General features: G+C 40.0%; 1 protein-coding gene across 1 annotated transcript in view; it reads right to left on the minus strand.

The window, feature by feature from the left end:
• gpc1b (glypican 1b) overlaps nt 1-22,046 on the minus strand; it is an 81,138-nt gene extending 59,092 nt beyond the window's left edge. The window contains exons 1-2 of the mRNA XM_061732221.1: nt 21,932-22,046; nt 21,317-21,789 (exon numbers count right to left, since the gene is read on the minus strand). Of these exons, the coding sequence (XP_061588205.1) occupies nt 21,317-21,476 (160 nt within the window). The 5' untranslated portion in view covers nt 21,477-21,789; nt 21,932-22,046. The remainder of the gene's footprint in view (nt 1-21,316; nt 21,790-21,931) is intronic.
• Nucleotides 22,047-27,366: the final 5,320 nt, after the last annotated feature.

Here is a 27,366-nt window from a genome sequence, read left to right on the forward strand (position 1 = left end):
AAGCCAGTCGCAACCGCCTTGTTAATGCCATGTGTACGGAGACATGGATATTACAGTCTGCGCATGCTCGAGAATTTCCCCCGGGTGGGGTTTTCCCCCGGGGGAGGGGATTCACCAGGAAGTGAAAGGAGACGACGCAACGCTGCTCAGTAGTAGCTCCCTGGGGTGTCGTGTGACTGCTTCAGGGGTGTCGTCAAAATATTTCCTATTCTGACATTTCATATATAAATACTGTATTTTCGCGACCATACGGGCGCCGTGTGAAAAGGCATAGCTGCAGTCTTGTGTCATATTTCTGTATTTAAAACACAAACGGCGCACCGACCGAAACGGCACACACACAAGAACACACACACACAAGCACAGGAGTGTGCGTATTTAAAAATACAGCGGGAGCAAAACTTTGTTTGATTGTAGGCTACTTTATTTCAGTTTTTACATTAATCAAACCCATTAAGTCTCATCCTCTGTTTCTGCATTAAAGAGCTCCGCTAAATCAGCTGTGCCAGTCCGAATTCCTCGCTGTCAGAGTCACGTTCCGTGCCGTGCGGCGCCTCGGAAATGCACGCTTTTGCAAAAGCTCGCAAAATAATCCCAGCAGATTTCATCTATTAAACCAACATCTTCCTAAATGATTTATTTCAGCCGGCGTGATTCTCAACAGAGCAGCGTCCCAGAGAGAGTTTCTCTCCCGGGGCTGACGCAGCAGCCTGACCTGGCGATCACGTCTCTTCTCGGGCTGTGAGCTGAGGCTGCTCCGCGGGGGCGGCGGCTCTTCTCATCTCCGAAAACATCGGGTCAAATTTCTTAACAGGCGTTATTTGGATAAACTGAGCCCCGGTTGCGGATCTTAAGGTTACCATTATACCTGAAAAAATATTAAAACTTAATAAAGTGCCATATTAACAGCGCTACAGCTGAAATTAAAACAGCTTTTGGCTCTCTGCTTCCTGATCAGGTTAGGGATGAAAACGAGGGGGAGTAGGAGAAATGGGACAGGCACCTGGGCCAAGTGCCCTAGATCTCAAGTGCCCTAAAATCTCCCCCTTCTTTTTTAGGGGTTAGGGAAGAAAAGTGCGAGTGGAGAAAAGAAGGGCGAGTGAAGGAGAATTGGGATTGGCCCTTAGAATGCACTTTTTCCTGTTGATAAGCGGAGGTCAACCGGAAGTGGCTCTTTGTTGAAATGGTTACCATGGTTACCTCGGGTACAGCGCCACCTAGCGTCACGGAGTCAGCCATGCTCTGGTTACAGTGGTTTATTCAATCTGATTCAGTCTGATCTCAGAACAGCATGTGTAATCAGACAAGTTGATCCAATCTTCTGCATGTCATTATCTGATCAGATCTCCAACCACCTTGAATCGCTGCATGTGCACGTACTGAGTGGCTAATAAGACAGTGAGAATTCATCCCAGAGAGCACAGAGCCACACGGCCACATGGAAAATCAAACTCTTGCTTATGTGTCATCATGACATAAATACTGGTGAATTTGTAAGTAGAGCATGCTGCTGTTCCTTTAAAAGATAAATAAATACTTTATCTCTCCCGTTATGTTACGGGTCAAAGGGGTTACGGGTAATTTTAAAGTTTGAAGATCTAGGAAAATTTGTATTTTTTCAGTATGAAACTTATTCTGGTTGCCTTAATTAGTATAATAAACATAATATGAGAATGTTTCATCTCAACACATTTGCAACCACCCCCTGCCTGTTTATATTACTTAGAGTATTTCTTTCTGTGCAACATATTTCACCCCCACTCACACACACACACCCCCACACACACACACACACACCCCCACACACACACACACACACACACACACACACACACACACACACACACACACACACACACACACACACACACACACACACACACACACACACACACACACACACACACACACACACACACACACACACACACACACACACACACACACACACACACACACACACACAGGTGCAGATGTTATGACTTTTGTGGGGAACCATTTATGTTCTCGTGGGAAAACTCTACCCACATTCAGTGGACACTCAACAGAGGAGGGGCAAAACATATGAGATTCTCTGCATGGAAGTCCTACCAACATTACACTCTGTCAGGCAAAATGAGCAGTCGAAGCAAAACGATGACAGTCCAGGAGGCTCTGGAAGTCATCGTTGATCATGACAGTGAAATAGAGGATGATGTGTCTGAAGACGAAGACTATCTTGAGATAAGTTCTGATAGGGCTGCACGATTAATCGTTAAAAAATCGCGATCTCGATTCATGCTTGAACGCGATCTCATTTCCAAATGACGACGATTTAAAAAAAAAAAAAAAAAAAGAAAAAAAAAAAATTTAAAGATGGCTGCATAAAAAAAGGACTAGGCCTATGTTCTAGGTTGTTGTAGTCCTGTCATGGTCAACTATCATGTTGTCATGTTTGTTATATTTTGTTAATGATTGTGGATTACATTTGGAGAAACATCTACCTTTCTCATCACCTGACACATATTGCACATAAATATTGTTAAAATTGTTATTGTTAAAATTATTTAAAGACAAGAGAGATGTTTATTGTTTTTATGTTCAATGTCAGCTGTTACAGCAAAAAGCAGCCAGAGGAATAATTTGTTGCCTCAGAAGAACTACAGGATCTGTTACAAGTCCCCTTTCTGAAAGGGTGTTCAACTCAGGGAGGAACAAATATTGTTCAAAATTGTTATTATTGTTTAAATTATTCAAAGGTTTGTGTAAAGAAGACAATAGATGTTTATTGTTATTATATTTTTGTTCAGCTGTTGCAAAGTTAAAGTAATAAGTGCAATAAATTTTATATTGGAAAAAAATCGTGAGAGAATCGTGATCTCAATTCTAAGCAAAAAAATCGTGATTCTCATTTTGTCCAGAATCGTGCAGCCCTAAGTTCTGATTTTAATCATTCTGATGATGAACCAGATGAGGGAATTGCTATTCCTATTCCTCCAAGCCAGACATTGATGTCGAAAAATTGTGAAATATGGTGGTTTTCATCCCCAAATATGCGTCAGGCAAAACTGTCTGCCAGGGCCCACTAGGATGGCAGTGAGTCGTGTGACTGACATCAAGTCAAAACACATTTAGATGTGTATTTGGGGCTCCTCATCCTGGCTGGGGTCTGTAAGTCTATAAGTCCCAGTCTGTGGGATGTAGAGACAGGCAGGGCTATATTTTGAGCCACAATGTCTCTGGAGACTTTTCAAATTTTCTCCAGAGTAATCCGATTTGATAATCGAGAGACGAGGGCTGGTAGACGGGAGAGAGACAAGCTGGCAGCTATTAGGACAGTGTGGGACAAGTGGGTAGAGCAACTTCCACTACAACCCAGGGCCTAATATCACAGTGGATGAAAGGCCAGTAGCATTCAGAGGTTGCTGCCCATTTAAGCAATACATGCTAAATATCCAAACCAGCTAAATATGGGATACAAATCATGTGCATGTGATGCAAACACCAGTTATACACTGAACATTAGGGGGTTAGGGTTAGTAGGTGTTTTATACTGTATGTTGTTCTTTCAAAAATAATAAAGTAGTAAAACATTAAAAAAGTTTGAACATGTAAGGAACACCATTGCACTAAATATTGATAGAATAATTAGTAATGGAGTTAGTGATGGAATGTTCACACTGCTTATTTTTTTTTGGTTTCTGACATCTTTTGGATAATTAAACACTGCTGTTCCTGACAAATGAACATAACAGGAGGGTTAGAGAATCCTCCTGGGAAACAACCTCCACCAGCCCTGCTTACCTTCATTCAGTCCTTTTGGTCTTGGTCATTCATGAGCAGACATCACATGACAGCCCAGAGTCATTCATCCCGAGCCATAGCCCCCTTTGCCCAAAAGGATTAGCGATTTAATTTGACTGAGTGATGCCCTGGGCCCCATTGCTGTAACTGAGGCAGCTGGGGTTTGTTGGGAAAGTAGGGTGTAGGGTAGAGTGAATAACAGAGGTGCCACTATTACCGCTTCCCAGATAGATCAATTGTAAATCTTTGTAAACTGTTCTTTAGCATATGAAGCATGTCATATTTTCCCTCATGAAATTGCATATTTGACATGAAAAATGACTAAATATGTTGATAAGAGCTCGCACAGAAATCAAAATATTAAGATACACATAAAAAGGGAATGACAGAATAGATCACAAAGTTGGTGAAAGTAGCTTGTGCTTTATGATGCCTTTGCATCATATCAGCCTCGCTTTTTATCTCAGCAAGATGTAGCGAGAGCATAAAAGATTTAAAGAGAAGGCTTTTAGTTTCAACCAAATACTCAATCATGGATTCACATTTGAACACAAAATGTAGATAGAAGGCACAAAACCAGGGATCTCTTGACACCAGCTGACTGCCAGCACTGGGCATTTGTTAATGGGCAGCAGAAGATGAAGCAAAAAAAGTAATTAAAAATATATTAAAGCTGTAAAATGTGATGCTAATTTTACAAAATGATATTAACACTGGACCCAGTATATGCATATATCTATATATGACTATTCTTTAGCCAACTGAAAGTGAGGGGAAAACAAGCAGAAAAGGGGTATGACTGACGCATGTTCGCTGGGATCTGGGTCAGACTGTGCCTTCCTCATATGGAAAAGCATCACCTGCTTCTCTGGGATGTGTTACAGCAGTTTTTTATCCTTTTTAGATTATTTAGTTATGGCAATGGAGTCACCTTTACCTTATGTACCAGTGTAAAAAGGGAGAGTAGGCCCGATCAGACAGATTCTAAGTACGAAGGAGCCTAGGAGTGCAATCAACATATGACCCACTTGATTTAAACAGAATATTATTGTATTGAAATATAAATGGCTATCAATTAATTCAAATATAATCAAATGTACAATAACAAAAAGAGAGATCTCTCTTTACCTCAAAAAGCAAATAAAATATACCCAGGTATAGTCCTAATAGTCCTTTCTCAATCTTTATTATAGTATGATGAATGTTTTTTAAAGGTTCATTTAGTGTGTGATGTGTTTGTAACCAGTCGAGCTACAAGTTACCAGTTTGTTCGGCTCTTTGGGCTGGGGCTCGCCATCCAGTACTGGAAAATGATTTACTCTCCTGCACATCTGCAGTTCACAACTCCGAACTAAACAGAAAAACCTGACCACTACCCAGTGCTTCAGTATCAACCACCAATTAAAACACTAGAAGAATGCCGACTTCCACACGTTAGCTTCCACAAAAACAGAGCGCTCAACCCTGACCTTATTGGCCAATACCACATCAGACTAAACTGCTATCGATTGCTGAGTGTGTCTATCAAAATACATTTTTATCACCCTTTTACAACTTTTAAACTATTTTTAGCATATACTTAAAATCAACATATTTATGAACTTACATTGCAATGTTATGTATCAATATTTATTCCAACTGTGATTTTAACCAATTATTAATTCATCATTTTAATCCCATTTTTAACACTGGGTTAGGGGTGGCCGATATGGCAAAAATATCATATCACGATTTTTTTAAATAAAATCACGATTTACATTTTATCACAATCTTAAATTGAAAAAAATAAAAACAGACAATATATGATGCTGAGCGTGATAATAATTTAAAGAGACTACCAAAATTGGGTTCAGAGCCGTCCGACACATTATTAAAAACTAAGATAGCAGTGTACCATTATCCTCAATGCAGAAATGGGCCAAGAAAAAATTATTGTCAGTTTCAATAGCCGGGGGTTTCTTTTGTTTACTATTCCAACTTTCTAGAGAGCTGGTTTGTGTAGAAAATCTTTCCTTCAAGCTCATTTAAGTGAAAGATTTAATTGCACTCTGACAGCTTAGTTAACTATAAATCTTCTTTTACCAGTCATCTTTTTTTTGTTGTAGTATTTATGGCTGGGCAGCTTCTACCGCGGTTCAGCTACTTTAAACTGGCGTTTGAACACCTCATTTATGTACCGTCTTTGACGGTAGCCTACCATATGCTTTTGCGAGATAAAAGGTAACCGTTTCTGTTACCTCTTTTTCCATCGTTTGCTTGACTTGTCAAACGCCTGTTTATGTTGTCTGTTTTGGATTCTCGCCAGCTGCTGCTGCGGCGCCGCGGGCCCTCGCTGTTTGGCTCTCAGCAGCCAAAGCTGCTTCCTCTCCAGGGGATTAAACCGATTCGTCGTTTACCACCCGACATACGAACGGTTTTTGTGCAAACTTTGCAAATTATATTTGCTTGAGCTTGATCAAGCATCCAAACCAATTCCATACAGCCTAATTGAGGTTGATTTTTTTGTCTCTCAGCCATCGCTCTCCACGTGCTGCCGACACACACAAACAAGGGGGCGGGTACGAAAGCGCGTCACTGCCCGTAATTCGCTATGATTGGTCGGTCAGGTTGACGACGTCAATACGTCTGGTGAGTTGGTGCATCAGCATAGAACTGCAATTTATAGAATGCATCCTAGACGATCCCACGATTTCTGCAGTTTGAAAGATCGTCTTCATTTTGTAATCCCTCACGATATAATATCGTCATATCGCCCACCCTACACTGGGTTACAAATTGGTCTCCCAGTTCCCCTTAATGAGATTACCTTTTTGCAGGGACAATAACTCCCTGCAAAAAAAAAGTGTTCCCCCTAATTCAATGATCATGGTGAATTGCAATAGTTTTATTCAAGCAGGGAAAATATATCCAGTGTATGTACATACTCTGCATATATTCTACGATGTGGACATTTCAAATCGTAGAACCACACATATGTGTAAGTATGTTAATTAGCCATATTTAAGTACCCATAATTTAAAATGCTATGCCACCGTCAAATAATTCCATATAGAACTGTAAAATAAGAAAAAGATGACTGCGTTTTAAATGTTATTTTAGCACATGCTAGCTTCTTTCAGGATCCATGACAAAACATGATAGCGTAGATATCAGAATGAACAAGCAGGTACAAAGATGTGTAGTAATCGCTCAGATTAGTTTATATATATATATATATATATATATATATATATATATATATATATATATATATATATATATATATATAGGCTATATATATATATAGTCCCATAACACAACTCATTATTTGCTTTGAATACAAGTTAGTCAGCCATGCACTAAGCTTGGCTTGGGAGAGTTCATTTGGAAGTTGTAAAATATTTATGAGCAAAAACTCTGCGGGAAAGGATGACAAGATAAAAATTGCAATGGAAAAACAGAGAAATGGCAAATAACAAGGCAAATGAAAGGATGATGAGGGGCTGCACTACAATGGCAAACCAAATAACTCATTTTGATTTAAAATTCACTGCTTGGTTGGAGTTGTAGAGAAGACGAGAGGTACATATATGTATATATCCACATACAGTATATGCATGTAAATATAGATAGATAGATAGATAGATAGATAGATAGATAGATAGATAGATAGATAGATAGATAGATAGATAGATAGATAGATAGATAGATAGATAGATAGATAGATAGATAGATAGATAGATAGATAGATAGATAGATAGATAGATAGATAGATAGATAGATAGATGGATATGCCCAATATAATGGGAAAAAACCCTTTGAAGAATTGTGACTAGTGTGAAAATTGCATCTTTTATTAAAATAGAAAACAGGAAAATACATCTTATGCTGGTATATCATTTTCATGAAGATGTAGGATTTTTTTCGAGGAACCTTTTGAAAAGGAGGCATGCTCTGAAAAACTAATATTGTGGTCACTAAAGAGAAAGAGAAGAAGTCAGCATGGAAACTCAGAAAAGTGGGGAAAAAAATAAAAATAAAGTAAGGCTAATCCCGCACCAGAAACAGGATTACAATTGACAGTAATTACACATTTCCCCCTATAATTATGAGCTCTTTTTATGGGACCCCTCTTCTCATGAGGCTTTAGTAATCCTCTGGTCACTCCTTCTCTTCCACTGGATCCTCAGACAGTCACTCTACCTCCAGATTGAAATAGCAGGGGCTGGTCAATCCAAATACTGTAAGTAAACCACCACAGGGGCTTTCTTTGGCCACAAATAATGCTTGACAAATGATGTCATGTAAAACCAGTTCTTACTATCTAATTACAGAAAAATGTGCTTAGAAAGCCCAAAATTTAACAGAAGAGAAGAGCTGGAGTGATCTCAGAGAGAAAGTAAGAAAGAAACTCGACCACAAACTGGGATAGTGACACAAAAGTGACTGGAGTGCAAAACTACAAGTACTCACTCAGTATTCTGGTTGCTACGATAGCTATGAAGGACAAGGATCCCATCAGTTTAGGCAATTATACAGCAGCAATCTCAAAAATGTACCAGACAGAGAGGCTCTCATGGCAGAGTTTTAAACCCTTAAAAAATAAAAATAAATAGAAAAAAATGCACTGCTAGGAAGATGAAGGAACAACACAAAGACTTCCCTGTAATTAAATTCAAAATGAGAGGAAAGGAAACTGGGAAATGGTTGTTATGAAGTGTTCACCTTGGTGACTTTGGAATAAAACTACAAGGATGCTGATGTTACAGGTTCCAAAAAAATTTAATATAACTGATATTTATGGGAACGTATTCATTAATTTGTCTATTTCCTGTATAATTAATACAACTGATAGAGGTGCAAGTTTTGCTCCATGGAGTTTCTGCAATTATATATACAGTATTATTGAAACATTTGCCCTTGATGTACAGGCTCAGAATACAACATGGTAAAATTGGATAAAACTAATGTGCAACTCTGAAAATCACAAATACTTAACAACATGAACTAGATTGTTTTCAGAAAGCCTCTGTGAGCATACGGTACATTTGCCATGAAAAATAAATGAATTCACAAATAACTCTGCAGGAGCAGATAGTGGGATAAATTATAGAAAAAAGGCCTGAAAGGCAAAAAAGACTTTCACAAGGTAAAAGTAGTGAGGAGGAGGAAATGATGATAATAGCAACGAGTGGTACAGTATATGCTGTTTGTCTTGGTGAAAAAAAACTTTCAGGAAAACACAAATTCTAACCCCCCAAAAAAGCAAATACAATTAAAGCTGCAAGCAGCGATGAACGGGCCCTCGCACTCATATAAAAGTGCCTTTGCTGCATATCAGAGATGACACCATCTACGACTCTCTATGTCAAACCATTCAAAAGTTATGGCAGAAAATAGGAAGGAACTACGAAATATCGACCAATCAGAAGAAGGGGCGGAGCCAATTTACACCAATGAAGGTTAGGGACTCTAAACCAAATCCAATGACACCACCCACGACTCTTTGTAAAATTTGTAAAATGGGTGATGTGAGGACAGTTTTCTTCTGAAAAATGCTGCATGGTATAAAAGAAAGAAAAACTGCCAACCACCATCCAGAAAACCTTCCCATTTCTTTTTCAAGGAACCATCCTTTAACAAAAAAAAAGACAATTAAAGCTGCAAGCAGCGATGAACGGGCCCTCGCACCCTTGTGCACGTTCTGGCGTGCTGCAGTGGAAGCGCTTGTATGACTTGCATGTAGATGTCTTCAGGCCTGGACATTTAGCGGATGACACCAGCCACGACTCTCTATATCAAACCATTCAAAAGTTATGGCAGAAAGTAGGAACTATCAAATATGCACCAATCAGATGAAGGGGGGGCGCGCTTTTTGGCGTCTATCGTCGCCACGGTAACGCTTTTGACTGCGAAAAGTAATGCGCATTGTCGCAGGATTGAGACGCAAATTTTGATGTATAACACACCTGGGTGCATGTTACGGTTCCATCCGCATTAACGGCCGAAGAAATGGCATAAATTGTGCCAAAATTACACGATTAATTCAAAATGGCCGACTTCCTGTTCGGTTTCGGCCATGGCGCCAAGAGACTTTTCTTTAAGTTGTGACATGATACAGGTGTGTACCGATTTCCGTGCATGTACGTCAAACCGTATTGTGGGGCTTGAGGCACAAAGCGCTGTTGAGCCATTAAGCCACGCCCATTAATGCAAACCATTAAATATAAAATTTTTCGCCAGGCCTGGCTTGCGTGCAAAATTTGGTGACTTTTGGGGCAAAAAGGCCCTCATTTCGTCGGAAAAATAAAAACGAGGAAAAAAAAACAAAAATGCCTACAGATACAATAGGGCCTTCGCACTGTAAGTGCTCGGGCCCTAATAATCACATGGAGTATTTTGCTTAGCAGCGAGATACAAAAGAATCCATCTAAATGACATGTTAAGATACAAAGAACAGTTAGAGATTTACTGGAGCTAAAAGAAATTAAACTGTTCCAAAGTACAGAAATACGTTTCTTGGATAAAAAAGAACAGAAAAGAGAAGATTATAAAGAACAATGTGTATGCCTCAAGGGAAAGGAAGGGAGACAAAGAAGATATTCACAAGTCCTTAAACACCTGGGATATCTGCTTCACACACACAAATTCCGCAACATCTGCACTTTCTGGAAGATTGATGACAAGCCATCCAGGTTCTGCTTCAGATATTTCAACACTATTACTCTAAAAGGACGTCAGCCACAGCGTTCTTGGGAAAAATTTATTGCACAACACTACACAACAAAACAGTATCTTATCATAGGGGATTGTGTAGTTAGGGTTACATAAGGTTACACGAACTCTTGTGTGTCCTAATCTGATGAAAAGAAAAGTTTTATAATCATCTGAAATTGAGAAACTGAGTATGTATTGAAAGGTACTAGTGGGTCTAGTCAAATATTGCCATAACCATAAATGTGTTTGCGCCACTGAAACAATTTCTATGACTTTTTCCCAGAACTTTTTCCCAAATTTAAAGCCCCAGATTTTAATAGTTCTGGTGCATTAACCGATAGAAAGAAGAAAAGAAGTGGGCAGGTCTTTCTGTTTTACTCTTTTTAGCCAAAAGAGAACAAAGTGCATCTCATCACTGCTGCAGGAGAAGATCAACTTCTGGCCTATCTCTTTTGTCAGAAAATTAAGTATTTAAATACAAAAATTTTAACTTAGGAGGCTGAGCTATCTCAAATCCAGAGCCTGATTTTTTATTTTTATTTTATTCCTATTGGTACAATGTGTTAATTATGTCGTTTTGGTGTTGTTTTGTTCTCCTTTTCCATCACTCAAGTACAGTGAAGAATATGCTTCATGTCTGAATGAGCTTCAATCAAAAAAGATCTCTCTAAGATGGTTAACACTCTAAAATTTTCTTTTTTAAACAAACCTCATGCAGTCCAATGATTAAAGAGCCTTAAGAGGAATAGTTAAAGTCCATTAGACACAGGCTTTTTTATTTCCAACCCAAGTTTGGCTGAATGCCCTTCCCTATTCATCCACAACAACGTTCTCTCCACATGGACTTTTCACATGACTCTCTGGCAGAAAGACAAGGAGGTAGACTTACTGACTACAACCTCTTCTTATTGAAGGAATTTAAAACAGTTTGACTGTTTTATTAACCCTTTAAGCAAGCATCATGCATGACATATTCACAACCTAAAGCCCTGTGATGAACTGGTGATCTGTCCAGGGTGCATCGCCTTCCTTTTGTCCTGTGGCAGCTGGGTTAGGCCCTTGGTACTCAGAATCAATTCTATCTAAGGAATACGTCAACTTATGTGTGTTTGTTTGTCCCCATGGGTCTGCCAAATCTGTTGCTATAGCACCACAGCCGCAGGATTACCCCTCTGTGATGTGTCTCAGCAAGGAATGAAAGCCTCCAAATGAATACTTTGGTCCACAGCTGCAGTGCACACTCTGCATATGTGTGTTGGTGTAGGGCGTGTCACACTACAAAATTCATACTGTGTGCCCTCGCTTAAAAAAAGACTAGCCTTCTCAGTTTGATTGCACAACCGATGTCTGCAGGGTGAAGTAAAATATAAAGTATAAAATTGTAAAATAGAACGAGTTTCTCTTTGTGAATTTTTCAGAAACAAATGGACCAGACAATAAAACTGTTTAAGTAAAGCTGTGAGGAACAGTGAGGAACCTGGTTTTAACTGTGATTCCATTTACAATTTTTCATAGGAAACTGCCGTGTCATATGAAAATATTGAACAATTTGTTAATATTTCAATTTTATTTACAAGCAGAGGGTTAAAGATTATCTATCCACCCATCCGTCCTTCCGTCCATCCGTCCATCCGTCCATCCATCCATCCATCCATCCATCCATCCATCCATCCATCCATCCATCCATCCATCCATCCATCCATCCATCCATTCATCTAGATTCAACAAAATTAAAAGAAAATTGTAATAATTGTTTGTCATTATTATTATTATTATTATTATTATTATTATTATTATTATTATTATTATTATTATTATTATTATTATTATTATTATTATCATTATTATTATTATTATTGCTGTTGTTGGTAATAATAATAATAAAATGACAAAGGATAATGTTGAGTGAGCTGTATGAATTAACTTTTTTTTTTTTTACATTTACATAACAATTTATTTGAAAATGATACTTATTTTGCCTTCCAGCCTCAATGGCTTGTATAGACTTCACAGGGCTTGCCCATGAACATCTGAAAATGACACTGCACTACTGGTAACTTGCTACAGCAACTTAAATCATATTTTTTGTATCTTTTATATATTCTGAAGACTTTTCCTCCGAGTTATTTCCTTGAAAACTTTTATTTACTTTTATATTTAAGGGATCTTTTTTCCATGACAATTTTGATGCTGTGATGCGTGATGGATTTCTGCTAGATGTTACCTTTTACACCTGTCATGATGAACAAATATAAAAAAATAAATCAATTTATTCCATCCAAATATCTGAGATTCATTCCAATATCTGCTCAACAAACCACTTGCTCAGAAGTGATATGTAACCAAAATAGTGTGAGGATGTGGTCACGGGGAGTTGAAGGAACTCTGCAGGGTGGGCTGTGAGACTACAGATGGGGGATGCAATCTGTAAGTCACAAGGAGGTAACATCGATGCCCTGAATGTGTGTTATAGACTACATTTACTCCTGTGTGGAGAACACCATCCCCATCAGGACAGTCATATGTTTCCCCAATAACAAACCTTACCAGCGACCTAAAACAGCAGCTGAGTAAGAACAAAAGAGCCTTCAAGAAAGAGGACAGGGAGATACTGAGAACTGTTTATGAACAGCTTGAAGTCAAGGTGAGAGAGAGAGCAAGGAGTTGTACAGGAAAATGCTAGAGAGCAAGCTCCTGCCAAAAGTGTGGGATGTGAGGTTGACATGAAAAAGATCAGTGGCCTCAAACAGAGTGGGGATCAAACTGGTGGAAATGTGGACAGAGCCAATGAGATCAATATGTTTCTCAGTAGGTTCATCTAATGAAGAAGCACAGTGTCTTCCTCTCCTGCCCCCAGCAACACAGACCTCCCACTGTGCTCAGACCCTCAGCTTCCTTGTCACATGTTGACAGTCTCATCAGTTGTGAAACGTAACACAGCTCTGTTGTCAGGTTGCCCCAAATCAGAAGTCACTGAAAGCCCCATCTCCCTCCGTGTCCTGCTGTTTGTCTGCAGAAGCAATGTGCACGAGAAGATGATCAGCAGCACACGAGCATCGAAAAGTGGCTGTACTCTCTCCGTTTCTCTTCACCTTGTGCTCCTCTAGACTAATGTCAGAGTTCTTTCAACTCCAGAAAAACTGTAATACTGACGACTGACTGACTAAATTTAACTGAATCAGGTAATGAGGTGGCGTTGTTGGGGGAAAATGACCTAAAAAGCTATGAAAAAAAATATCCATCTAAGAAAATGTGATAATGCAAAGATGTTGTCCTTTCCGGTACAGTTCACAAAAAAATAGCAAGGAAATAGAAGTATTGTGTGTATTGCTGTAATATCTTCAATTTAAATGCAAGAAAAAGGTTTTATTTGGACCTTACATGCATGCAAGTCAATGATACATGCATGCGCATAGATGTGCAACAATGAATGCTAAGTGAGAGTCGCTCAAAACATGGGACCTAAAAGTAATTAAAATGCCTTTTTTTCCCCTTTTTTTATATGTTTAAATGGAATAGCCACAACGGATCTGTTACATGTTTTGAGCAAATGGAAGACGAGAGGAGCTGGAGCAACGCAAACACATGCTGAGAGGTATTGCTAACTTCTTGTCACTTCAAAACCCTAACCTGTTCCACAGAGAGCGCAGCTGAATGTGGCATAAATGATAACACCCTGATGCGGTACATGACACAATTTTATGTAGCTAAAGAACAGAAAAAGAAATGGAAGCAGATGGAAAGAATCCTCTTTAATAACATTCTCCGGCGGACTTTAGACGTCATGCAAAGTGTACACATCTGTGTTGTACACACATTAAAGCATGCCCTCTAATTCACACAAGGACACACTGGAATTGTGTATTCAGATCTGAGCTGAAGCTTCTTTACACACACACACACACACACACACACACACACACACACACACACACACACACACACACACACGCATGCAAAGCCTCACACACAACTAGACATATCGAAGCAGCTTGCAGTGACAAGAAAATAATTCTCCCTTTGACACAGCCAATTCTTCTCAAGACAAAAGAGAGAGTCATACACTGACACACGAACTGCAAGCCTAAGACGGAAACATCACACCTGCACTGCACAGGCACGCTCACCGACACACAAAAGACGGTGATACATTCACCGTGCACTGCCTGAGCCAAACCATCACCCTAATCATAGCCAAATCATGTTAGCCTCATTAACGAGAGCGATTTGTCTAAACCAAACATACACACACAGCTGGCAGTTGCAAAGACACTGACACTCCTCATGGAACCATAAAAGGAAATACACAAAAGAAAAGAGGAAAAACAAGGGTTTTACTGTTATTTGTGTGACTGCTGCTTGCATGTGTGTTTGCCTGCTGAAGTTTGTGTGAACTTCAACTTTGACATTAGATAAGTAAAAGAGAATAAACGTGGAAAAACCGAAGAGGCAGCATATATCTTTTTTTTTTTTTATCCCGATTTTTTCCCATTTTTACCACCCCGTGCTCCTACCTAAGTCAGTCCTGGGCATAGCCATCCTCTACCGACCCCGGGAGGCAGTATATATCTTTAACATGGTGCATAGCAGTCACCAATCATTTACTGCATTTGTGCTAAATATTTGCAATTTTCAAACTTAAATTTGCATGTCCAAATATTGAGTTAAGGTAAGTGTTTGACTGTTTTTCAACACTCATTCTTTTCATACATGAGTTGCAGTTAAACTTACAGTTAAACTACTGTAAGTAAAAAGAATGTCCCGTGCTAAACAATATTCAGAGTTCAAAGCAACTCGTCCACACAGACTGTGCTGCAGATGTCCATGTTTCTGCCATGCCTGAGAAAAAATATGACAACATGACAAGGTATTTATTTGAAAAGACAGACAGAGAGAAAGAAAGAGAGAGAGAGAGAGAATATTTCCCTTCAAATGCATTTTCAACATTTTGAACTGCTTTCCCTACATATGGCCCACGTATGGGGTAGAGAAGAGATAGGAAAACCAAGCAGACCAGGGAAAGCAGAGTTAAGTCAGCCGTCCATCTGCCCTCTTTCTCGGTCTTTAGTGAACATCAAACACATGTGGTCTGTTTCATGCTCCCTGCAGCCCGTTATGGCTTAATGCTTCAAGAGGCTTCTTACTGACTTCAGCATTTTAACAACTTCAGTATATTCAGTTGAACACTCATAAACACACACACACAGCTACACATCGACAAGCACAGACATGATCCCAGATGCAGGAATTGACACTCTTTAAACCACAGTAAAGAGTAGAGGCAGCACACTGTGATACAGAAACAACCCCTGCCTTTGCTCTGAGGAGGAGGACCAACAGAAGCATGGGTCTTTATGCTCACATTAACCTTCATGTACTTGGTCTCTCTTATATTCAAAGTCAATGATGAGATCCATTCTTGTACAATGATGCGCGATCAACTAGTTTTCCACCATATAGCGGATAGAAACAGGAACGCAGAAAGATACATTAGATTGACTGTAACGCACCCACTATTTGCTGCCTAGTGTTATGTTAGTTTTAGGTTTACCCCATTTTCCCTCTGTCAACTCTAATCGAGGTGGACCAATCAGAAATGCTGTTATAGGTTTAGTGCTGATAGTTATCCTTTCTTTTGTCCAAGCAGGTCTCATAAATAAAAAAGGGATGACTCTCATAAAAAGGGGAGGATATGCTAATCTGTTATTTTTTACGAACATATGGAGCCCGGGAGGATGGAATGCTGCTGACCTCAACACGGGATGTAGTCTGGCAGTGGGATTTTCTCAGTCTACCAGATGCACCCTCTGTAATAAATGCAGAGAATAGGGAGTTTGAAGGGGAAGCCTGGCTTGCTGAGACGTTGAACAACTCTGTGGTGGCAAGGCCCTGGAGGTGGATGATTTGCCCTGAATGTGTTGAGGCCTCAGAGATGTTTTGGTGTTCTTGTTGGACACACCACTCCAGCATAATTGAAGCTGGAGATATTACTGCCAGAATGCCGGACCCGGATGGTGCAACTACAGATCCATGACATTGTCCTAGGCTCCTTATGAAGTCAATGCCAGGATGATGGAGACAAGATATTCAAACATCTTGTCTCAGGTGGAGGAAAAATGTTGTGCTCCTCCTGAACCAGCTCTTTACCCTTGTGAGAATCTCCCCAATCAATCTTTATGCGTCTTGTGGACTTGAAGAAGGCTTGGAATCATGCAGTCCTTAGGCGGGTGCACTGGGATTCTGTGGTATCAAACCCTTTAAAACAGACCTTTCTGCTCTTTTACAACGAGACTGAGAGCTTGAGTTACATTGACAGCGGTAATTCAGGTTTGTTTCTGCCAGGTGTTGGGTTCCACTATAGATGCCAATTTGTCTCATAACCTTAATTCATGAGCCTGAATTTTTGCTTTTTGCAGAAACTATTGTCTCGTTGACTTCACTGCACTAGAAGAATTTCCATTTTATTCCGAACTAGCCTCAATATTTAATTTGTACGTCCAAGTCAGATGCAATGGAAATCCACTTTCATGACATGTGCAGCTCATCCTTCAGAAAAGAATGGGCTGCTCACCCTGGGTTGCAAAAGTAAAGTATTGCAGGTTTTTATTCACAAGTATAGTTAAAAGGGAGCAAGAGATTTGTAGGCAGATTGGGGATGTCTTAAGTCAAGCGTTTGAGTTCAAAATATTACGATATATTCCACATTGGATTACTCTACTGATTAGCAATTATTTTTCCTTAGACTTCCAGGACTGGTGAGCAGCAGTCCCACTATATCATTAGCCAAACACTGGTTGGAGATGACACTTTAAAGCACTGCACAACTCAGTCAGTTTATGGCAACGAGCAACTAGCAACAACATTTGCCTTTGTAAGCACATTTGACAGAGTTTGTCACATAATGTTGTATAATGTTATATGACAGAATCAGGATCTAACTGTCATTGGCTGCCAGCTTTCAAATAGCATCTGGCACATCCATCTCTATCAAGAGCTGCTGGGAAAGAGAGAGGAGGAAAGAGAGGCAGAGAGGGAGAGAGAGAGACAGGCAGGGAAAGATAAGGAATGTCATCGTCTGAAAAACAAAAAAGATCGGAACTGAAATGATGGGTGGGACAGGGAGGCGGCAACGCAGGGAAAACACAGCTGAGCATTAAAAAGATCAATCACTCATTTTTGGTAAACACTGACAAAAAAGAAAATGAAATGTTTCCCAAACTGATTACAGTCTGAATCATCACGCTCATTCTCGAGGCATCCGTCAGTTTTTCTTTCTTCATGATGAACTTGGTTTTCATTTTTAAAGTGCTCAGCTAACAATGCTTCCATGTTCCAGTGAAAATTGCTTCAATGAAATGCTATCCAATATCTCATACTTTGCTCAAACGCTTTATTCTGCATGGTTTTTCTTTCATGGGCAAATAACTTAAGAATAGGGGACGAAACACAATCCTTTATGAGGAATATTAGTAACAATATCTTGGCACATTAAACATTGTGATTTGTTTTTGTTTTTTTGAAGATTTATAACCAATTCCTTTAGCTTAGATGTTTATAGAAATAACTTCTTGAAAGTGAGATTCAATTTCTAATGCACGATGCTGGCCAAAAAAAGCATTTTTTTTATATCGTATGTCTATCTTTTAACGACCACAATTTGTACAACTAAAAATGCAGTTTACAAGCCACATAACTGTTTTTTCTGCCCAAGAATTTTGCTTCATCAACTGTACAGTGGCAGTTTAATTGCTTCGCTGAACAACATTGCCGGAGTTTGGAAGCATGCCTCTCACATCCTCTTCCCAGACTGAGACTGGCTGAGGTACTCAGCATGTGACCTTGAGTCAGGCCCAGCCAATACATTAAGCTGATCAAGCTTTGGTGTCACAATGGGAAATACCCTCTGCTAATGTCAGGGATCGTCTACAACATTCAAGGGGCTCATAATTTTGAGGGAATAAATCAAACCTTTAATATTTTACTATGGGTTTAACATGCCAGACTGCAGCTGATGAATAGCTGATATTATTCATGTCTTTCTGCAATATGACAGGCACGCATGGAAGAATATTATCAATGTAGAAAACCAAATTTCCACGTGATTCTCTGTCTATCTCCTCGCTGTCCTTTCCTCCTGCCTTGCTTCTTTAATCTCTGTCTTACTAAGAATGTATCGACCCCAAACATAAGTAAGCTCCATAACATTGATTGAAACAAGAGGAATAGTTAGTGTCAGGCCATGACAGATTTGCTCTTTAAAGCATTATGGATTGCAGACATTTGGAAGAAAGCAGTGTCTTCCAAAGAGTCCAGCGATGGTGTTAATTCTGTCAAATGATTTATTTGGTATGTTCAATCAATTAAATTACAAGTGTCTGCTTATGACTTGGCCCTTGCTGCTTTAACTGATGATGAAAGCCCTGATTATATGAGATAACGGTTTCATCACATTACTGCCCCTCCCTTAAATTACATAATTGCTCCTATCTACCTTCAACGTAAGAGTGTAATCACTCAAGACATCTTTGTATTGGATATCATGTTCTTCAGATGCACTCATAATGCACCGTTTAAGGTTCTGAATAAAAGCTCAGCATAAATGGAAAACTAATAATCCATTAAACCAAAAAATAAAGAAAGTATATTCTGTAGCTTACATTGGTCAGTTAATGATATTAAAACTACTGATGGGTGAAGGGAGTAACATTTGACTATCATATTACAATGCAATAATATGCTGGGAAACCTTGAAGCCTTTCTTGTGTATGTTACTTTGACATTTACCATTCACCTTAGCACATAAAGCCCACTGCCTCCTCCAAACAGAAAGATACACTCTGATTAGCAAGATGCTCCGGGGCAAACCTCAGAGGTGCAAGCATGCAAGCCAAAGGACACCCTGCTGTTGTCCCAGTCCCATATACCACAGGATGCCTCCATAGGTACTGCTTCCATGCTCATCTGTTTTAACAACTTAATGTTAAAGAAATCAGGCAGGTGACTTTAATAATGTGACTTATATGAATAAATGCTATTACTGCCAAGACATAACACTGTTTCTTCAACCATGCTGTGCTATGTGACTGCCAAAATGCCATCAGAAACATAGATTGCTAGCTTTTTGTAAATCCTTGTGTGTATGTGACCTTGAGGCAAACACTGTAAGTCACCTTTATATGGCTCAGAATGGCTCGGTTTGCATTAATGGACCAGCTTCCTGGTATTCAGTGGGGAGAAAGCTTTATCAGCTGTCACAATATTGCAGCACGCTGTGTAAAATGAATTCGGCAGTGGAGAAATGGGTGACGGATGCAGAATTTTTAGTGACAGGATACATTATCAGATTGACATGAACAGTTGTTATTGTTGTAAAACACTAGTGAAAATTGAATATATCTACATGCATTCCTGTCAATCAAATGGCAATCTACCTTTGAAAAGCTGTTTTTCAAGTTGAGCGTAAACACAAGAGAATTTGCTATATTTGCATACATGGCTTCAGTCTCTTGTCTTGTCCATACATATATTGTCATGAATGAGGTGGATAGGACCCAGATGCAGGAGACCAGGAGGCAGGAGTTCCAGAAAACAGTGATTTATTATGCCAAAAGAAAACCAAAAGCCCTGCAGAGCAGGTTGACAAAAAACCCAAGCGTTTATCAAAAACCTGACAGGACACAAGTTGGGTGGAAACAGTACGGACCAGCAGGGAGCAAGGGAAAGACAAGACCAGATATACACAGAAGGGTTGACGAGACACAGGGCCAGACTATCAGGGCAGATGGGAACAAGGGAAATCAAGACGGAACTGAAACACAAAGACACAGGTTTCAAAATAAGACAGGAACTGTAACCAAACCGTGACATATATTTGCATAGCCTATATATGTCACGGTTTAGTTTCAGTTCGTGTGTTCAGTAGGAACTGGAATTGCAGTAAAATACATGTGTGCATGCATGTGTTGATGTGCTTCAGTGCATTGCATGGAATTCCAGGGGAGGCAAACATGTAATCAGCTGAACTGCAAGGGGGCTTGTGACTGACATCAGACCGTGAATGACACAGCGAGCAGCAACATATTTCCACAGTTACGGCGCTATAACTGTGCAAGTGACTGCCTGGAAACTTTTAAGGCTGGCAATCCCCTGCTTGAACAAAATAAATCTTAAAGAAGAAATACAATTAGCCTAGAGAAGAGGTGCAGAAACTCAATTAAGAGTGAAAGGTATACTGATAAAGAGAAACAGAAAGTATGGTGCTGAGTCTACATTTGCTTTTCAAAGATGTTGTGTGAGTGTGAGAGATTTTGAGAGAAGTTTCTTACTTTTTTTTTTTTTGATCAGGGATCAAACAGGCAGATTGTGTGTGGCATGTCTGCTCTGCCTCAATATATTTTCAAAGCAATGTTTCATCTTGAAAAACAGCCAGGAGCAAGATCGCCTCTGCTTTATATCACTATGTGATATAAAATTAGTTGGGTGTTTTTTTTTTCTTTTTTGTAAGCAGGAGGCCCAGATTCAAGTTTTAGTCACTCCATCAACTTAGCAACTCCTAAACCAATTGTAGGCATCCACCTGTAGGCCTACGTGGAATCATTTATTTGCAAGAATAAATGAAATTTAAAACATTGTACATATTCATAATCCTTCATTTGTGGTGCAAAATATGTGCAATCTAAACCATTTGAAATAATACTTTTGGCCTTGAACTTTGGCCATGCTTATTTTTTGGATAAAAGGGATAAACAGATTAAGTTCAGAAAGAAAAGGAAAAAAAAAAAGCTGCGCTCAACCTGACCAGCAGTATTGGAGCGGCTGTATTGATTTGGGACCTTACCTGATATTTCAAATTGAGGGACATTTTCCGAAGGGAATCCCTTTCCATGGTAAAACTGCTTGATATCCGAACAACTCCGCGCTTTGCTGGTCCCTTTGTCCCCACAGACCGGTGCGGCCAGAGAGCACAGTGCCAGAGCCGCTATGATGAGCGAATCCATTCCTGTAGCTGAGGTGAAGTGAAAAACCCCGACGACCGGACTCTTGTTGAGTCCTGAGCAGAATAGGCGACAAGCGTTTCGAGGAAACGGGACAACTTGGCAACGGCTGCTGTGCGTAAAATATCCTCCTTCAGCTCGCTGCTCCCTTCAGCTTTTCCCCTCACAGCGCAGATGTCCCGGCGCGCACAGGACAGGAGCTTTGATTATCTCCCCCCCCCCTAAAGAATACTCTTCTCTAGCAGTGCCCGAGATAAATACACATCTCCAGTCTCATTTATCCACCGTTTTTGGGGTTTGTTTTTTTTTGGCACACCTACAGAGAAAGAGGGAAGACATGAAAGAATTAGGTTACGCATTTACAGCCGAAATAAGGCTATTTTTAAGTCATGTCAGAAAATAGCCAGGCTGCACCGGCTGACGCCTCGCAGCCTGCATGGGTTCCCGGTTTGACTCACGCCTGGCGGCTTTTAACGGCCCGGAGGGATCCGGGGGGACGAGGTGCACACAGCACAGGCGGACACTGCAGCTCGGGAGGTTTTTCTCAGCGATGCTGTGCCAGGGCTGCCACTCTGTGGAATGAGAGGGAGGCGGGGAGGAGCAGAGGAGGAGAGGGAGAGGCAGCGGGGCTTTAGAGCTGCGCTTCTGGTTCCATCCCGTCTCATTTAAAGGCTGATTTATGGTTCTGCGTTACACTAACGCAGAGCCTACGGCGTATAGGGTACCGCGGCGGTGCGCGTCGCCGCGTACCTTACGCCGTAACCCTCGGCGTAGGCTCTGCGACGATTTAACGCGGAACCATAATTCAGGCTTTACGTGTTATTTTTAGACGCGTTTCCAAATAACATCACAGTCTAACAGGTAATTGCGGGATCTGTTTATGGGGACATGTGGCATGCATGTCATTGAAGGGGGCCGAGTCTGCTGGGTGGGGGAATCACAAGGTGGTCCCAGGTGAGGAATGCGCGCTGCGCGCCCTGACAGCAGTGGCGTCAATTCAGTCGAAGCTAAGGTATGGCAAGGTTACGAGAACTTAACTACAGTATCAATCAACACGTCCAGACTTATTCACCACATAAGTCTGATATGTAGCTTATCTGTGTGGTTAAGAAAATTGGAACTTTTTCAAATGCATTCTCGCTCACTGCAAAAATTCAAAATCTTACCAGGAATATTTGTCTTATTTCTAGTTAAAATGTCTAATTTTTAGTCAAAAAATCTCATTACACTTAAAACAAGATTCATCACCAGAAAAATAACTTATTTGACCATTTTAACCTGTTTCAAGTAAATTTTCACTTGAAATAAGTCGAAAAATCTGCCAGTGGGACAAGATTTATCTTCTCATTACAAGCAAAACAATCTTGTTCCACTGGCAGATTTTTCCACTTATTTTAAGTGAAAATCTACTTGAAACAGGTGAAAATGGTTGTTTTTGAGTCTTGTCTTAAATGTAATGAGATTTTTTTTTTTACTAAAAATTTGACATTTTAACTAGAAATAAGACAAATATTCTTGTTAAGATTTTGAGTTTTTGCAGTGTATAATAACTAGTGAAATCAATCATGTTGTTATGATTTGCATTTGTAGTTATTCTATATGTATATGTAATAGAATAATCAAGACAAATGGACACAGAGTAATTCCATAAATGTATTTAAAAAAACGAACATTTACATTTTTCCCTTGAAGACAAGGTGTGGCGGCTGCCATACCTTGCCATACCCAATTGACGCCCCTGCCTGACAGCTGGATCAGCACCGTGGTTCTGCCAATCCATGCTACCTGCCCAGAAATGCTACTTTCTGGTTCTGTGCATGTGCACAGTCGATTTTCAAAGTTTGATTGCCACGCTAAATTGATAATATGGGATGTTGAGTAATTGATCCTTCAAAAATCCACTACCCATGACATGAATCGCATTACACTTTGTGAACATTATTCGATAAAGAGGAAAAAAAAACTATTCTATTGCTTTATTTGATATTTACGGAAGAGTATTAGGGCCACTTAAAAAAAATAAAAAGAATTCTGAGAAAAAAGTCAGAATTCTGACTTTAATCTCAGAATTCTGAGAAAAAAGTCAGAATTCTGGTCCACTTAAAAAAAAAATAAAAAGAATTCTGAGAAAAAAGTCAGAATTCTGAGAAAAAAGTCAGAATTCTGACTTTAATCTCAGAATTCTGAGAAAAAAGTCAGAATTCTGAGAAAAAAGTCAGAATTCTGAGAAAAAAGTCAGAATTCTGAGAAAAAAGTCAGAATTCTGACTTTAATCTCAGAATTCTGAGAAAAAAGTCAGAATTCTGAGAAAAAAGTCAGAATTCTGAGAAAAAAGTCAGAATTCTGACAGAATTCTTTTTATTTTTTTTTTAAGTGGCCCTAATACTCTTCCGTAGATATTCATTCAGTCATTACCCTTTATTTAGCCAGGCAGGTCATTAAGAACCATCCATCCATTATCTATACCCGCTTTATCCTTTGCAGGGTCACGGGTGTCTGCTGGAGCCTATCCCAGCTATTTTCAGGCGAGAGGCAGGGGTTACACCCTGGACAGGTCACCAGTCCATCACAGGGCCACACATACAAACAACCAGACACACTCACACCTATGGGCAATTTAGAATCATCAATTAACCTAGCATGCATGTTTTTGGACTGTGGGAGGAAACCGGAATACCCGGAGAAAACCCACGAAAGCACGGGGAGCAAACTCCACACAGAAAGACCCTGCTGGGCCAGGGAGTCGAACCTTCTCGCTGTGAGGCAACAGTGCAAACCACTAAGCCACCGTGCTGCCTCATTAAGTACACATTCTTATTTACAATTCTTATTTACAATGACGGCCTGGCAAGCGACAAGGACCACTGGGGGGAAAAGGAAAGGGAGTAAAACACAGTAAAATTGTAGCTCTACAAAGGTAGAAAACCATTAGGTAGTATTTTTTGGCAAAGCAGCAGAAATTGGCAGAACAGGGCCAGGTGTCACACGTGACCTGCAGGCCCGTCCCCGAGCACTTTCCCACCAACAGCGCTGAGAGTGCATGTAGAGCCGCATCACTCCTCGAGGTGCAAATAATTGGCAAACAAGTCACTATCTGCCTCGTGCCACTCCCAGCTTACCTGTCACCCGCTGAATGCTTTCGTTATCCCCAGTTTCTGTCCATCCAGTGCTGCTGAAAAACACATGCGTGAGAATGTTCTTTGATCATTTCTGGGAAGTTCACGCTTTATATATATACATAGGGCAAAAATAATGGTCCTTCACGCAGAGTAACAGCCAGACAAATGTGATACTCTTGACTATTATTCCATCTGAGAATGAGAGGTTTTTACAGTTTTTTTTCCCCCCTCAAATCCACATTCATTTGCTGTCAAGTTGTACTTCAACAATTCTGCAGATGCTTTGCCACAACAAAAGCAGAGTTAGCTTTGAAAAGCAAAACCCTGACATTTGCATCTCCAAAGAAAATGTTTTATTTAAGAACTGAGCGACATTTTGCACATTCTTAGGATTTTTCAGATTATTCAATGGTTTTTAATAGGATCATTGAGCGCCAGTAGCTCAAGCCTAAGTGGCTGATGCATAGAGATGGCCAACAGCAAAATGTGTCTTTCTTTCTCAGTTTGAAGTGTTTACTTTGATAGATTCAGTTTCCAACAAGCTGAAACTACAACTTCATGGACTGTTGTGCCTGTAACACAAACATATACTTACCTCCCATAAAATAAGGCCACAGAACTTGTCTCAGCATGTGAAATTGAATCAGACAGTGGTGGATGGTGTCACTCCTGTGGGAGGTGCTTTTCAAGGATTGTTTGCTGGGTAAGGTGCCACCACACATTATTGCAGTGAGACATGAAAAACTCTTGTCACAGCCATAAATAAGAAGCAGCACAAACGACAGAGGGACAAACTAAAGTGAGGAGCAATAAGAGTAAAGGTAAACAAAGTCGAGATGGTACAAACCTCGTGGCAATGTGAGTAATTTCCCATCCCCCCCCAAACAGTCTATTTCTGAAAACAGACATTGTTCATGAATACATTAGGAAACGTGAGTCTATAATTAGTCTGCTCCTCATCACTGGTTGAGTTCAAGCAAAGAGGACAGCATTTCACAAATTACTAACTGACAAATGGCCCCACGCTTGCATCCTATTATTACAGCTCTGAAATGACTGAGCATGAATTGCACATTTATTCTGCAATGTCAAGTGTCTTCCTTCTTTGTGCTTGTGTTCCTGGGCAAATCTGGTACTACATCATCAGAGTTATGCTGCTGAAGTGGAGAAATACAACAAACAGAAGACGGGGGACACTTTCTCTGTAGCATGCTTGCCTCCGTTTGCCCTGAAAGAGAATCAGGCAGAGTGTTAAGCATGTGGCAAGAGGTTAATGAGTCTAGTGGGTTCAAAGGATGTGTGCGATAACATGCCAGTCAGTATTATATATGTTTGTGTATGCATGGCCTCTATGTGTGTGTGTGTGTGTGTGTCAGTGGCCGTTGGTGTTTGAAATGTGAGTTTATGTGTCTGACTGTGTGCCACATGTGGCCATAGGTCAGCTGTGCTGTTGGAGAGCTGATTGGCTCTCTACTGTCTGGTATGGAGATGATGTAATTAATGCTCAATAAAGCTGGGGAACAGCCATGTTTTCTTCAGGCTGCTTCTCCTTGAAGTTTTATTGGCTCTGACCATGAAAGGCCTTCTAATGAGGAGCAGGATGCTTGGGGAAGTTCAGGAGACCGGCGGTAGCAAAGAAAGAGGAGAGCATGGGGTGAGAGGCCATAAATAAGCAACAGTCAGTTTAGTGTACATGTGCAGTAATTATGTGGCTAACATTTTCTGGGCGTGATGGGATTTTTCTAGTGAAGATCACACTGCATCTGTATAGAATGGCTATAGCTTTTAAACCATGCTCCAGATAAAAACATTGATACTAGATACAAATGTACATACAGTAAGTGGACAATTTTGTTGGTGCCGTTCCATTGAAGAAAAAAAAACTTGAAATAACTTGAAATGAATAATTTGCTGAAAAATGACTTATGAAAATCAGACATTGCATTTTGATTGTGGATTATAAAGATGTGACATGAGCAATTTAGTGCTGGTATCTACACATCTATTTTTCTACATCTGCTTCATCGCTGATCAACGCAACATGTTTATTTGTTAGCTGTCAGAAGGGAGCTGATAGCTGGATAAAACCCAGACATTCACAGGGAGAGTGCACAATTTTTTCAAGCACTGTGACAGAGAAATCATTACAAAAAGATGTGCATTTTTGTTGAATGAAATAGATAATTTGAGGAGTCTGGTGCAATTTTAGTCCATGAGGAGAATACAGAAAATGGACCCCTGTGCTTTCCAATCGCTCAAACAGCACAAATGACATTAAAGACAACAAAATGGACCATGCAGACTTTTCACGGCACCGAGTCCAAAATATGATATGCATGATGCATAAATTACATCTATTTGAATCTATATAAGATATGGAAAGAAAATACATCTAATAAATATTAATGTGAACAAATTGTGCAGCTAAAAGCAGCAGGGGCTATAAAAAGGCATGAGGAGTGACAACACCAGAGCAGAGTGCACCAAGATCAGACACACACAAATGCTCATACTCATACACACATCTCCCCCAATCCACAGTAAAAGTGATGCATGGAGCAATCGGGAGGACTGGCCAGTCTAGGGGGCCCACTGCTAGGACTCGGCGGTGCTCTTCTTTAAATATCAGCATGCCGTTTCAACGAATGTGATCAGTCTTTAGTGGGAGATCATTGTGTTCTCTCCTTAAAATCAGTCCAGCACCGGGCTCTTGAAGATAACATTGATTCTCCATCCTCTCTGGGTTTTAATGTTAACCATTAGCCAGAGTTCAG

This window comes from Cololabis saira, chromosome 10 (genome assembly GCF_033807715.1).
Source record: "Cololabis saira isolate AMF1-May2022 chromosome 10, fColSai1.1, whole genome shotgun sequence".
NCBI lineage: Eukaryota > Metazoa > Chordata > Actinopteri > Beloniformes > Belonidae > Cololabis > Cololabis saira.